The 13,722-nt window shown below is 35.5% G+C and overlaps 1 protein-coding gene across 3 annotated transcripts in view; it reads left to right on the forward strand.

Moving 5' to 3' along the window:
• TENT2 (terminal nucleotidyltransferase 2) overlaps nucleotides 1-13,722 on the forward strand; it is a 57,593-nt gene that overhangs the window by 17,554 nt on the left and 26,317 nt on the right. For 2 of the 3 annotated variants that reach the window (XM_037032318.1, XM_037032317.1), the window contains 4 exons: nucleotides 3,244-3,358; nucleotides 3,449-3,540; nucleotides 5,491-5,569; nucleotides 7,566-7,635. In XM_037032318.1, coding sequence (XP_036888213.1) covers nucleotides 3,244-3,358; nucleotides 3,449-3,540; nucleotides 5,491-5,569; nucleotides 7,566-7,635 — 356 coding nt within the window. The remainder of the gene's footprint in view (nucleotides 1-3,243; nucleotides 3,359-3,448; nucleotides 3,541-5,490; nucleotides 5,570-7,565; nucleotides 7,636-13,722) is intronic. The other variant, XM_037032319.1, reaches the window with a different exon arrangement.

The following is a 13,722-nucleotide window of genomic DNA, read 5'->3' on the forward strand; positions in this document are numbered from 1 at the left end:
GACTCACGAGAGGCAACCATACATTGATATTTCTCTCCTTCCCTTCCTCTTTAAAGATAAATAAATAAAATATTTTAAAAAAAGAAAGAAAGAAGGAACGGCATGTTTGGAGGTCCTAATGTAGAAAGGAGAATGAGATGTGCAAAGAACTGAAAGGAGCCCAAGGTGGTGGTTACAGTTTGGTTGATTAGGAGGAAAATGGCTGAAGTGTGGTAGAAGCGGGGAGAGGGGCAGATCGTGCAAATACTTGTATGTCCTTTTGGTCTTCAGCATAAGAACAGTGGTGATTTTTTTAGGAAGGAAGTGGGATGAGTTAGAATGACTCTGACTTCATTGTATGAAGTTGAACAAGTGTGGATATAGAGAAGTTATTGTATTGAGTATTATAGATAAAAGTAATGGTGCCTTGAATCGGGAACTGCTGGTAGTTAAGAGGAAGAGAAAATGATGGAGTTAAGCTGTATTTGGGAAGTGGAGTTGATAAAATTTAATACTAGATTAATTAGCTCATCTAAGCTTTTGAACTATTGACATTTTGGACCAATTTTCTTTGGTTTGGACGGGCTATCCTGCGTATCCTAAGGATGTCTAGCTGCATTCCTGGCTTCAACTCACTAGATGCCACTAATGCTCAGTCATGACAACCAAAAATGTCTGCAAATATTGCCAGATATCCCCTGAAGGACAAAATTGCCCTTGGTTGAGAACCACCAGATTAGATAGAAAAGAAGATATTGAGGGTTACTTCCAAGTTTCTAGCTTCTACAGCTGGATCATGGTAGTATCACTCACTGAAATAAAATAGAAACTAAGAGGAGTAAGATTTGTGTGTGTGTATTGTCTCATAGGTATCAAGAGGATGAGCAAGAGTCTCATGAGTTCTGTGGACATGTTGCCTTTAATGTACATTTGAAACATCAATTAGATATTTAAAGATGATAGTTTAATATTTACAGATCTGGAATTCAGGGCAAGGTATTGACTAGAAATGTACATTTATTTGGTAAGTATCAGTATGTAGATGGTAATTGAAGCCGAGAATATGCATATGATTGTACAGGGAGAGAAAAGAGCCCTTAAGCTTGATTGAAATACTGATAAATTGAGGAAAGAAATGTAAACTAAGAAATGTAAACTTAAGAGTATATACAACTGTTTTGGGAAGTTTGGCTGTGAAGGGGAGGAGCAAAAGGTGGGAAGATGAACAGATTTATTTATTTAGTTATGCAGTGGGAGAAACTTTAGTTACATATAAAAGGAATGGGTTACATATAAAATTTTGTCTCTTTCATTGCCAAGTTGCCCAGATTGCCTCTGCCTTCTTAAAATGAATATTCTAAACATGATAAAAGAAAGTGTTTTCAATGATGGGTGAGACATGTGCCTTGTCATGGGCTCCGGGGCAGGCCTAAAGAGAGGTTGGAAGTGAGAGAGAGATTGAAAAGCTGATCCAGGTACAATATTTGTGACCTGGAGGTGGACTTAAGGCTTGAATATAAGTGTATTGGGATTGGCTTTGAAAACAGGGGGAGAGGACAGTTTGTCTGCCAGTGTCTGATAGGAGAGGTAAAGAGATGACATTTTATTCAGATACATTAGTTTGCGGATAGGAAACTGAGGAATATCTGGTATCCTCAATTTTCTTACTAAACTTTAATATGAAGTTAATGGCTAAATTTAAAAGATGCCAGTTTTGTGATTTTTACTTTTTAAAAGATTTTATTTATTTTTAAAATTATTTTAAAAATGTTTTATTTATTTAGTTTTAGAGAGAGGGGGAGGGGGGGCAGAAACATCACTGTGTGGTTGTCTCTCATGTGTCCCCTACTGGGGAGCTGGCCTGCAACCCAGGCATGTGTCCTGACTGGGAATGGAACCGGTGACCTTTCAGTTTGTAGGCCAGTACTCAATCCACTGAACCACACCAGCCAGGGCCAATTTTGTGATTTTTAAACGTTTGTTCAGTTTCATCTCTTACCAACTTAGATGTAAGAGCAGAGAAGGTGATTGTTTGTATTGACCTAAGATTAAGATTTTGTAGGATAATGGTAAGGCATGATAAAAGAGTGCCTCAAGGGGTGCGTTAGGGGTGTGGAATGGGTGGGGACCGAAGTAGTACTCTCCAGGTGCCGATGGTTTGGGGCGGGGGTTGAGGGAACCCAGGTCTGTGTGGTTCTAGGGCAGATATGAGGGGAGTAATTGGACAGGTGATTGAGGCCAAGATAGTATATTGGAATTTAAAATTTCAGAGCCAGAAGTACTTCTATTTTACTGCAAAGACCACATAATGATACACTATGGGAGTGTAACACTGATGAAAAATATTGGAATAAAAGAAGTTCGGAAATGGAAGAAATACATTGTGGAATATAGCTCATTATAGATATGGAAATCACCTATAGTGATGGCAAAGGTTAGATTGAATTGGAAAGTGGTAGATAAACAGGGAGATCTGTCTATGGATGGCAACAAGATGTCAGAGTTCCGGGCATTATTGTAAGGATTGGGAAAGGGTGGTTTGCAATGTACATAGAGGATCAGGGACTTTTCTTGTAAAGTCCGTTTATTTCTGGTATGAATACCAGGGCTTGGGCAGATGTTTTATTTAAAGGAACAGATGGTATATATAAAATACCTATGAGTACTTTTATTTTTTAAAGATTTTATTTATTTATTTATCTTTAGAGGGGAAGGAGAGAGGGAGAGAAACATCAATGTATGGTTGCCTTTCGTGCGTCCCCTGCTGGTAGTTGGCCTGCAAGGAACCAGCCTGCAACCCAGGCATGTGCCCTGACTGGGAATCAAACCGCGATCCTCTGGTTCGCAGGTCTGCACTCAATCCACCGAGCTACACCAGCCAGGGCCAGATGGTATATATTTTAGACTCTGCCGCTTACATATGGTTTCTGTCACATCTATTTATTTGTTTGTTTTTTCTAACCCTTTAAAATTATAAGAACCATTCTTAGCTCATCTAAAACCAGTCAGCAGTTGAAGGTTGGAGTCTGTGCTGAGGCATGGATTATCTGTGACTGGTATGTTATACTTTGTAAAAGTTAGTAGCTATTTCAGTTACTAAGTAACTATTGTTATTTGAGTAACAGTTTTGATTGGGAAGGGTTAAGGAGAAAATACATATTTATTTTTAAAATACTGTTGATAGTATTGTTTTACACTTCTCTCTATGCTAATTACTTTTACACTTCTAAATAAAATTTTAATTTTATTTGTGGTGGATTCAAGTTGAGTCAGCAGATACTGGAGTTATTTGAAGCATGTCAGCAGCAAGTAAGTGATTTAAAGAAGAAAGAACTCTGTCGAACTCAGCTTCAGAGAGAAATTCAGCTGTTATTTCCACGTATGTGTCCCTAATTTTATGCCCATTATGTGTATGAATTTCTGTTTAAAAATATAAATAATACCTTATAATTCTCTTCTGTTTCTCTAGAAAGCAGACTTTTTTTGGTTGGGTCCTCTTTAAATGGCTTTGGTACCCGGACAAGTGATGGTGATTTATGTCTAGTTGTGAAAGAGGAACCAGTAAGTAATGAAACATTTATTCTTGTGTTAAGTCATTTAAGAAATTTTATATAAAAGTCATTGGGGAAAATAGCTTGTTTTGCTTTAATTAGCTCTTTGGATTCTTTGTTTATAGTATACTATTCAAGGAAAGCCAGGAAATACTTCTTTTTCTTTTAAGGTATTTGTATAATAAGCATAACAGGAATTTTAGGATTAATTTATTTTTAAGTTGTTGAAGTTAAAGTGTGATGGCTTCACTGTGCATTTAGAGAGCTCTGCCTCTGTTTTGAACGGTTGTTGGGTTATATATGTTACCAGGATGCAGCAGGGAGGAAGAACATGTGTCAGTATTATCTTCTTGATACACTTCCTTTCCATTTGAATTTTCAGTGATTCTATTTTTAATCTTCATTTTTTAAAAAAATATTTTATTTATTTATCTTTAGAGGGGAAGGGAAGGAGAGAGGGAGAGAAATATCAATGTATGGTTGCCTCTTGTGCGCCCTCTGCCAGAAACTGCATCCCTGCTGAGAACTGGCCTGCAACCCAGGCATGTGCCCTGACTGGGAATTGAATTGCGATTCTCTGGTTCGCAGGCCCGCACTCTATCCACTGAGCTACACCAACCAGGGCTAATCTTTATTTTTTTTATCCTCTAGAAAATACTGTGGGGTTTAGAGTTCTTATTTTGGGAATACAAAAGGAGAGATTTCACTGAAATTTTAAATAAGGCTATTGTGATATGTTTCTTCTGATATTTTGGTTTTGTTCTTTTTATTTTTATTAAATTTTGTTATTTAGTATTGTGTTTATTTGAATGTCCTGTTAACTGGTAGGTACCCTGGTGCATCCTTAATACCACTGTAATTGCTGACCTGAAGCAACCTCTCTAAAATGCTGAGGCCTCTTCTGAATTACCAAAGATTAAATTATTTCAGTATAATTATTTATTTATTTATTTTAAAAAAGATTTTATTTATTTATCTTTAGAGGGAAAGGGAAGGAGAGAGGGAGAGAAAAAGCAATGTATGGTTGCCTCTCGTGCGTCCCCTGCTGGGAACTGGCCTGCAACCCAGGCATGTGCCCTGAATGAATCGCATTTGGGAACCCTGCCCTGGGAATTGAATCATAATCCTATGGTTCTCAGGCCTGCACTCAATCCACTGAGCTACACCAGCCAGGGCCATTTCAGTATAATTTTAAAAGGCGTTATTATAGTTCAGCTATTTAAAAATACAAGAAAAATCTATTAAATGGTAATATATGCTTTTACTATTCCTACTATTTTACTAACAAAATTGGCTTCTAGTTACTATAAATCAGAAAGATTTATAAATCAGAAAAGATTTATAGTAAGTAAGTAAATTTCAGAAAGTAAATTTCAGGAAAGAAACTTTTTCTAGGCTTTGTGATCCTACAAAGGAAAGTTTAAAAAACTCAGATAATAAATACAGTGGAGAATACTGGTGTTTTAATTAAAATTTCTGTCATGTAATTATAGTATACTCAGGCACATTTCACTAACCTTTCAGTCTTATGCACATGCCTGAATCATGTTGTCACAGCTTGTACTGAGACACCATAGATTTGAACCTTATCCTTAAGTAGTTCATAATGTGGATTGGGAAATAAAACATGTTACAGAAAGTTAAAATTTTGTTTATTTACTTTTTTTGGAGAGCATTGCTTTTTATACATTAATACTAAAGGAAAACATGACATAAATGGCTCTTTCGATATTTCAATTAAAATTGTGCTTTAGGTTTAAAATCAGGAATTGATTTAGAAATGCTGATGGGAAAGACAATATAAAGATTGACTTTTCCTATAATGTAATTCAGTGTATATTGAGAGGTAACTCCAAAGAAAAGTATACTTTATATGTTTTGTCTTTGTTGAGCGAATTAAGAAAATGAAACACTAAGGTTAGACAGATAATGAAAAAACACTTTATTTTTAACTTTTCAGTGTTTTTTTCAGGTAAATCAGAAGACTGAAGCACGGCATATACTCACCTTAGTCCATAAACACTTCTGTACTAGACTTTGTAAGTCTGATATGCCTCAAGTTCATATGTCGTCTGACATAATTATTTATTTAAAATGTCTGTCTCACTTATTTTCTGGTAAGAATTGTTTATTTTCTGATCAGGATAGGTGTTTTGTGGATTTTTTTTCCAAATGAATTCCTTTTTAAGTTTCGATTGAAAAGAGTAACTATTCAACAGTTCTTTATTGAGTTTACTTGCAAGATACCATACTGAATGCAGTGGAGAACTCTTATAAGCTTCAGTTCTTTTTCTCAAAAGGTTATACATGGTAATGTCAAGTATCTGTGAAAAGCCAAAAGAGTGATACAGATAAAAAGCCTTATTCAGGTGAGGGAGAGAGAATTTCATCTTGTCTTGAAATGAGATGGAATTTAGGACATCTGATTTTAAAAATAATGATCACTGAAATTGAAGACCAAATGAATTACACCAAAAGAAAGAAAAATTGTTAACTTAGGCAATTTTATTGTAAGATACTGTTATTTGAGTAAACTAACTAAGCAGATTTTAATTCATATGTTGAGCCATCTCAAATAATTTATTTTAAGCATCTGCAAAACATTTTGGGCAGCCGAAGTCACACTGTGATGTTTGAAAGACATTTTTGCATTTATTTAACAGATAGATATTTTTTGTTTGTCAGACTTTGAGATGGAAAATTCAAAGTCAAGGAAAAAGTTAGTACCCTTGAACAGCTTACATCTATTAAAGGAGAGAAATAGATTATTTATTTTAGTGGAGTGAAGTTTTTAATCTGTGAAATAAAGGAGTAATTCATCCCTTAAGGGGATTTTTAACAGTTAGTATTAGAATTATAAAATATTAAATGTGGGAGGGACCTTAGAGGTCATCTAATTCAAATGAAAGATTTTTTTTGGTTATTGTTGTCTTTTCTGGCTTTTAATACTTGAGGAGACTGGTGACCCAGGGGTTCAGTAACTTGCAGGAGAAGTGTGGTTTGTTTTTTTGGTTATTAGAACTTGGACTTGGAACTTGAACTTTTTAATTCCTTATTTTTCACTAAACCTCACTGAATTATTACACACACATTCTATTCGAAGCTTGGTATGCGAGTATTTTATTATTTTGGTGGTAAAGCATTATAACAGAAATTTATAGTTTTTATATCTGGTATTCTATATCTATATAAGATATTCTGTATTCTAAGATATAGATATTCTATATCTTATATAAGATATCTTATATCTTACAATCTAAGATATTCTATATTCTATATCTATTCTATAACTATATAAAATCTATAGTTTTTATATCTGGTATTAGTTAAAACATTAAAAAATGCTCATTTAGGAAAGTTTGTAGTTTTTTATATTTTTGTATTTTCCCAAATTTCTTTTTTTTTAATTTTTAAAATTTAATTCTTGTTCAATTACAGTTTTCTGTCTTATATTCCCAGCCCTGCCCCTCCCCCCAGTGCTTTCCACCTCCCTCCCATTTGTATTATCCCAAATTTCTACACTGAATGATATATTACTTTCAACTCATAAAAAATATTTTAAAACTGATGGAATAAGAAGTATGTAGACATGTGTTCTTTCCCTTAGAGGTCATACTTGTTTTGAGGTCCCACTATCCATGTATCATGGTGTAAGCATTTACACATTTAAAATTCTATATATGTTTTTTATGCTGCCATAATATTTTGCTCTGTACTGAACCAAAATTTAACTATTCCACTGCTGCTAGCCTGGATATTTTTCATGTTTACATTGTTCTGATGAACTTCTTTATAAATATTTATAGATGTTAGACCACATTTCTGAAAATAACTTTATTATAAAGCCCTCTAAATGGTATTGGAAATTCCATTCTTAGAATTCAGTAATGTCCTTTCTTTGCTTTCTTTCTCAAAGACTATATTTTCTTAAATTATTTTAGCTTAGTAAAATGCTATTTTTAAAGACTATACATTGTTACAGTATGAATTTCAGATGTCTTTACAGATATTTACAGTATCTCTTTGACCTTTCAGCTGGATACATTGAGAGACCGCAGCTGATTCGAGCAAAAGTGCCAATTGTTAAATTCAGGGATAAAGTCAGGTAAATAATTCTTGAATTCCCTATTTTTACTTGCTTTAGGTAATTTTTAGATATTCTTTTGATGTAGATTGTTAAGAAGTGTATGCTGTAACATAATAACTTATCTTCATTAGTTTTTAGAATTCACTTTATTTGGTCTTTGAAGTAATTTTTAAAAATAGTCCAAACAATTTTTCATAACTGTATGTAGTTATTATTCTGCTTGAAATTTTCAGTATTTGAGACTACCCAATTTAAAGAATATACACATTTATATTTCAGATTTTTTAAATGATCACTTGCCTTTTAGAAATATAATTAATGCATTAAGAACATATCTTACTTGATGAAATTTCATGTATCAAAGGGGTTGTTATAAATCTAACTATATATTCTAACAGCCTGGCCTCTGAATTTATTATAGGTATTGGAATTAGAATTTTTTAGATCATATCTGAATATGAAATATAAATGTTAGATGTTAACTCTTTGTTTGAAAAATGTTATTTTCTTTAAAAAAACAGGTTTTTGATAAATCAGGCTTTTTATCCCAGTTTTATAAAAGTAATATAAAGTTTATACAGAACTAATCCTCATTGTTCATGGATTCCATATTTGCAAATGCATTACCTGGTGGAATTTATTTTGTAATCCCATTTCCCCCTAAATTAATTCTTTTACCACTCTCATGGTCATTCACAGACAGGTCTGAAGTTGGGAAATTTTGAGTCACCCAATATGTGTGTTTCCGGTTGAGGTTAAACAGTGTGACGCTCTATGCCTTTTTGTTTCAGCTCTCATAATGCTATTTTTACACTCTAGTACTATTTTTATTTACATTTATGCTTTTGTGGTTAATTTGCTGTTTAAAACAGCCACAAGCCTAGTGCTGAGGTACTGTCTAGTGTTTCCATGTACAAAGCTGTGATCTGTTTCATAGGGAAAATGATGTGTGTTAGGTATGCTTTGTTCGGGCATGAGTTACAGTGCTCTTGGCTGTGAGTTCACTGTTGATGATTCAGTAATGTATTAAGTAAGATGTCTTTAAACAAATGTACATAAAACAGTTATATGTTAATCAGTTGGTGAAATATGACTGAAGGCCTGTGGAGAGACATAACTCTATTTCCTGTAGGAGCAATGGTTTAGTAGTCACTAACTCAGCGTTTACATTGACTTTATAGAACATAGCTACTGTTAATAATCAGGATTGACTGAATAAATATATTTTAAGTGAAACTTTAGATATATTCCTGGCTTGAATCTTTCCCATCAAAACATCCATTCACTCTATAAATATTTATTGAATTTTTATAAAGTAAATAAAGCCTAGAGCACAAAGATATAGGGAGATAAAACAAACTAAACACAAACTATTAGCAAACTATAATTGTTTTAAAATAAATGGTTATATAAACAATTGCATTCTTATTCAAGATTATTATATAAACTTTATTTTTAACTATTCCTTATAAACTCCATTTTATATTTTTTATACAAACCATTAAAAATTCCACTTCTGACAACTAAAAATAACTGATGTTATCATTTTGATGTAAATCTTTCTGCCCGTTTTTTATGTGAATGAGCCTAGGAGTTTTTAAAATTAATGTTGAGATCATATTTTTTACTTAATTGTATATCATAAACACTTTTATATCATTGAATATTTTCTGACTTTGTTTTTAATGGCTTTCAGTATTTCATTGAGTGAATATTGTCATTAACTTACCCATTCCCCTGTTAAAATAGGCATTTTGTGCATAAAATTTTTTCTTTATAAAGAATTAGTTTAGAGTTTCCAGAAGTTGAAACTTAGAGGTTGAAGCAAATACTATGGATACTTTTAAAGCTCTGAATTCATATTTTTAAAGTTTTTTAATATTTACTTTAGAGAGGGAAAGGGAGGGAGAAAGATAAGGAAGGAAACATCATTGCTTAAGAGAGAAGCATCAGTTGATTGCCTCCTGCAAGCGCCACTGACCACGGACCAAACCCATTGACCTGGAATGGAAACAGTGGCTTTTTGTTTTGAGGGAGGATGCCCAGCCAGCTAAGCTACACCAGCCAGGGCAAAAGTTGTTTTTGTGTGTTTGTTTTCTGGTTTTTTTAAAAAAAAATTGTTTATTATTAGAGAGAGGGTAAGGAAGGGAAAAGTAGAGGGAGAGAATTATCAATATGTGAGAGAAACATTGATCAGCTACCTCTTTCTTGCATGCCCCCAACTAGGGACCTGGCCCTCAACCCAGGCGCTGTCCTGACTGCAAATCAAACCAGTGACCATTTGGTTCATAGACTGGTGCTCCATCCACTGGTATGAGCCATACCAACCAGGGCAGGACCAAAGTTTTTTTATTGCAGACTAGTTTTCACCTAAGTGTTTTATTCTCTGTTGAGTTACATAGAGGAAATGAAAACTGGTTTCACTGTTAGGTTGGCACAAACACAATTAAATAACATACTGCCGCCGCCCGCGGCAGCAAGGGTGGTCGCGAGGTGAGGCGATGGACTTAACTTAATTAAAAGAATGGAGAGGTCCAAGTGCTCTTGCTGGCAAATGGCAACTTTATTCAAGGAACTGCTGGCTTATATGCAGAACTGCAGTGGCCTGAGAACAATGTTGTTTTACAAAAGTTTGTACATTACCGAAAGCTATCAAGAGGGCAAGATGTTCTCACATCCTGAGAACATTAGCCCACAGATAGCAGTGTCCTCAAGATTATCACTTCCTTGGAACATGACGCACATGCCAAGACCTTGTTCTTTCCTTCAAGGCTGAGAAGGAGAAGGTCCGGAAGATGTCAAGATACCCGCCGGCTCCAGGGACCAGAAACCAAGTCCCGCCACCGTTTTCACAGTGGGGGCTCTGTCCTTGGTCCCCTGCGGCCTGGCGGGCTCCCGCAACATACCTCCATTGTTACCATATGTTTCCCAAAGCCAAATACGTATATATCTGAAGTGTTAATACTACTACTATCCATTTTTATCAACATGCATGGATAATAAAAAAATTATGGGTTTTTTTCCTTTAAAAACAAGAACATCTGAAATAGTAAATTTCAAAATTTTATGATTAAAAGCCATGGAAAGTAAATTCAGTAAGTTTTTATTTTTAAATGAAATTTAGTTAAATTAGTAAGTTTTTATTTTTAGGCAGTGTTTTCAGAGAAAAACTTTTTAGAGGCTTGGAACTTTTTTTTCAATTACAGTTGACATGCATTATTCTATCAGTTTCAGGTGTACACCGCAGTGATTTGAAATTACAGAACATCTAAGTGATCATCCCGATAACTCTTGCACCCATCTGACACCATACATAGTTATTAGAATATTATTGACTGTATTCCCTATGCTGTACTTTACATCCCCTGACTGTTCTGTAACAGCCTGTTTGTACTTCTTAATCCCTTTACCTTTTTCACCCAACCCTCCAACTCTTCATCCCATCTGGCAACTCAAAATGTTCTCTATCTGCAATTCTGTTCTGCTTTCCATTTTATATTTTAGAATCAGTTGTTGATAAATATGTATTTATTACCTTTTATTGCCTTTTTGTTGTCCATATTTTTTATGTTTTTCTTCTTAAAGAAGACCCTTAAACATTTCATAGAATCCTGGTTTGGTGGTGATGAACTCTTATCTTTTTCTTTATTTTTTTTGTCCTTGAATGGTCTTTATTTTATTTTTTAAATTATATTTTTATTGATTATGCTATTACAGTTGTCCCAATTTTTCCTTCTTTGCCTTGCTCCACCCAGCACTGTCCACTCCCTCAGGCAATCCACACGTCTTTGTTCATGTCCATGGTCATGCGTATAAATTCTTTGGCTACTGTATTTCCTATACTGTACTTTTACAACCCCATGGGTATTCTATAACTACCTATTTGTACTTCTTCAGCCCCTCACCTCTTCACCCATTCCCCCACGCCCGCCTTCCATCTGGCAACCATAAAAACACTCTCTGTATCCATGATTCTGTCTCTCTTCTTGTTTGCTTAGTTTATTTAGATTGAGTTGTGATTGATATGTATTTATTGCCATTTTATTGTTCAGAGTTTTGATCTTCTTCTTTTACTTAAATAAGTTCCTTTAACATTTCATGTAATAATGGTTTGGTGGTGATGAACTCCTCGAGCTTTTTCTTGTTTGGGAAGCTCTTTATCTGCTCTTTGATTCTAAAAGATAGCCTTACCATGTATACCAATCTTGGCTATAGGTCCCTGCTTTTCATGACTTTGAATATTTATTGCCAGTCCCTTCTAGCCTGCAGAGTTTCTTTTGAGAAATCAACTGAGTCTTATGGGAACTTCCCTGTAGGTAACTAACTACTGTTTTTCTTGTTGCTTCTAAGATTCTCTCTTTATCTTTAATGTTTGGCATTTTAATTAAGATGTGTCTTGGAGTGGGCCTCTTTGCATTCATCTTGTTTGGGATTCTCTGTACTTCCTGGACTTCCATGTCTATTTTCTTCAAGTTAGGGAAGTTTTATGTCATTTTTTCCCAAATGTTTTTAGTTTCTTGCTTTAGTTTCTCTCTTCTCCTTCCAGCACACCTATGTTGCAAATGTTGGTGTACTAGAAGTTGTCCTGGAGGCTCCTTACACTATCCTCATTTTTGGGATTCTTTTTTTTCTGCTGCTGTTCTGATTTGGTGTTTTCTGCTTCCTTATCTTCCCAATATCTGATTTGATTTTCCAGTTTATCTATCTACTTCACCTTTGATACTCTATAATGTATTCTTCATTTCAGTTAATATAGTCTTCATTTGTGGCTGTTTTTTAATGTTTTGTAGTTCTGCTTTTATGTTTCCTACCTCTTTTTTGAAGTTCATGCTAAGTTCATTTACTTTTCCCCTAAATTCACTGAGCATCCTTATAACCAGTGTTATGACTGCTGCATCTAGTAGATTGCTTGTCTCCATTTTGTTTAGTTTTTTTCTGGAGTTTTTTTCTCTTTTTTCATTTGGGACATATTTCTTTGTCTCCTCATTTTGGCAGCCTCCTTGTTTTTGTTTTTATGTATTAGATATTGCTGCTGTATATCCCAGGCTTTGTAGAGTGGCCTCATGTAGTATGTATTCTTTTAAAAAAAAAAGATTTTATTTATTTAGCTTTAGAGGGAAAGGGAAGGAGAGAGGGAGAGAAATATCAATGTATGGTTGCCTCTCGTGAGTCCCCTGCCGGGAACTGGCCCGCAACCCAGGCATGTGCCCTGACTGGGAATCAAACTGCGATCATCTGGTTCGCAGGCCCACACTCAATCCACTGAGCTACACCAGCCAGGGCTGTGTAGTATGTATTCTGTAGGATTCAGTGGCATAGCCTCTGCGATCACTCAAGCTGGGCACTTGAGATGCATCCCCAGTGTGGGTTGTGTACACCTTCCTCCTGTAGTTGAGCCTTGATTGCTGTTGGCACATCAGTGGGAGAGATTTACCCTCAACCTAATTAGCTGCAAAGAAAGGCAGTAACCGCCGACCTCTTATCATCATGGATGATTAGCTCTGCAGGGGCCAACTCCACAGAGCTGGTCTTACTTCATTAGGTTTCTGGTGCCCACTGAGTCTGCTCCTTGAGTGTATTGATTATGAGGTGGTTAGATGGTGGTTCTTCATTGTAGTTGGAAGCTGTCCACTGGGTACACTGGCTATGGGACCTCCTGGAGGGGTGCAGGCCAAGGTTTTCCCTTGGCTGTGTTCTGCCTAGGTCATGTAGCATGAGGTACAAAGCAATCTGCAGATCGCTGCTTTTTGTGCTGGGCTTGGAGGTGCCCAGGGAAGGCCAGGCTGTGAACCAAGGTTGGTTGGCTGATGACAGTGGCAGGCTTGAGGCCACTTAACGAGAGGTACAGGTCATGCTGAGGCCTGATGCTGCTTGTGTGAGAGATTTTAGGAAAACCTGAAGATGAACCATTTGTATGGCAGGCCATTTGTATGCAAAAGCCACTGGAAATAGCTTGGGTGGATTTGAAAACTGGGTTTGGAGGTATCTTGGAATCAGGTTGATTTGAGCCTGGTTGATGGAGTCTAAGATATAACGTCTGCTTGCCAGCTCTGTGTGGGGAGGGCTCAGAAAAGGAACAGTGTGGCATCAGCCTCTGCCAGCACT

This window comes from Sturnira hondurensis, unplaced genomic scaffold (genome assembly GCF_014824575.4).
Source record: "Sturnira hondurensis isolate 20B ecotype Veracruz unplaced genomic scaffold, ASM1482457v3 Scaffold0021354, whole genome shotgun sequence".
Classification (NCBI taxonomy): Eukaryota; Metazoa; Chordata; class Mammalia; order Chiroptera; family Phyllostomidae; genus Sturnira; species Sturnira hondurensis.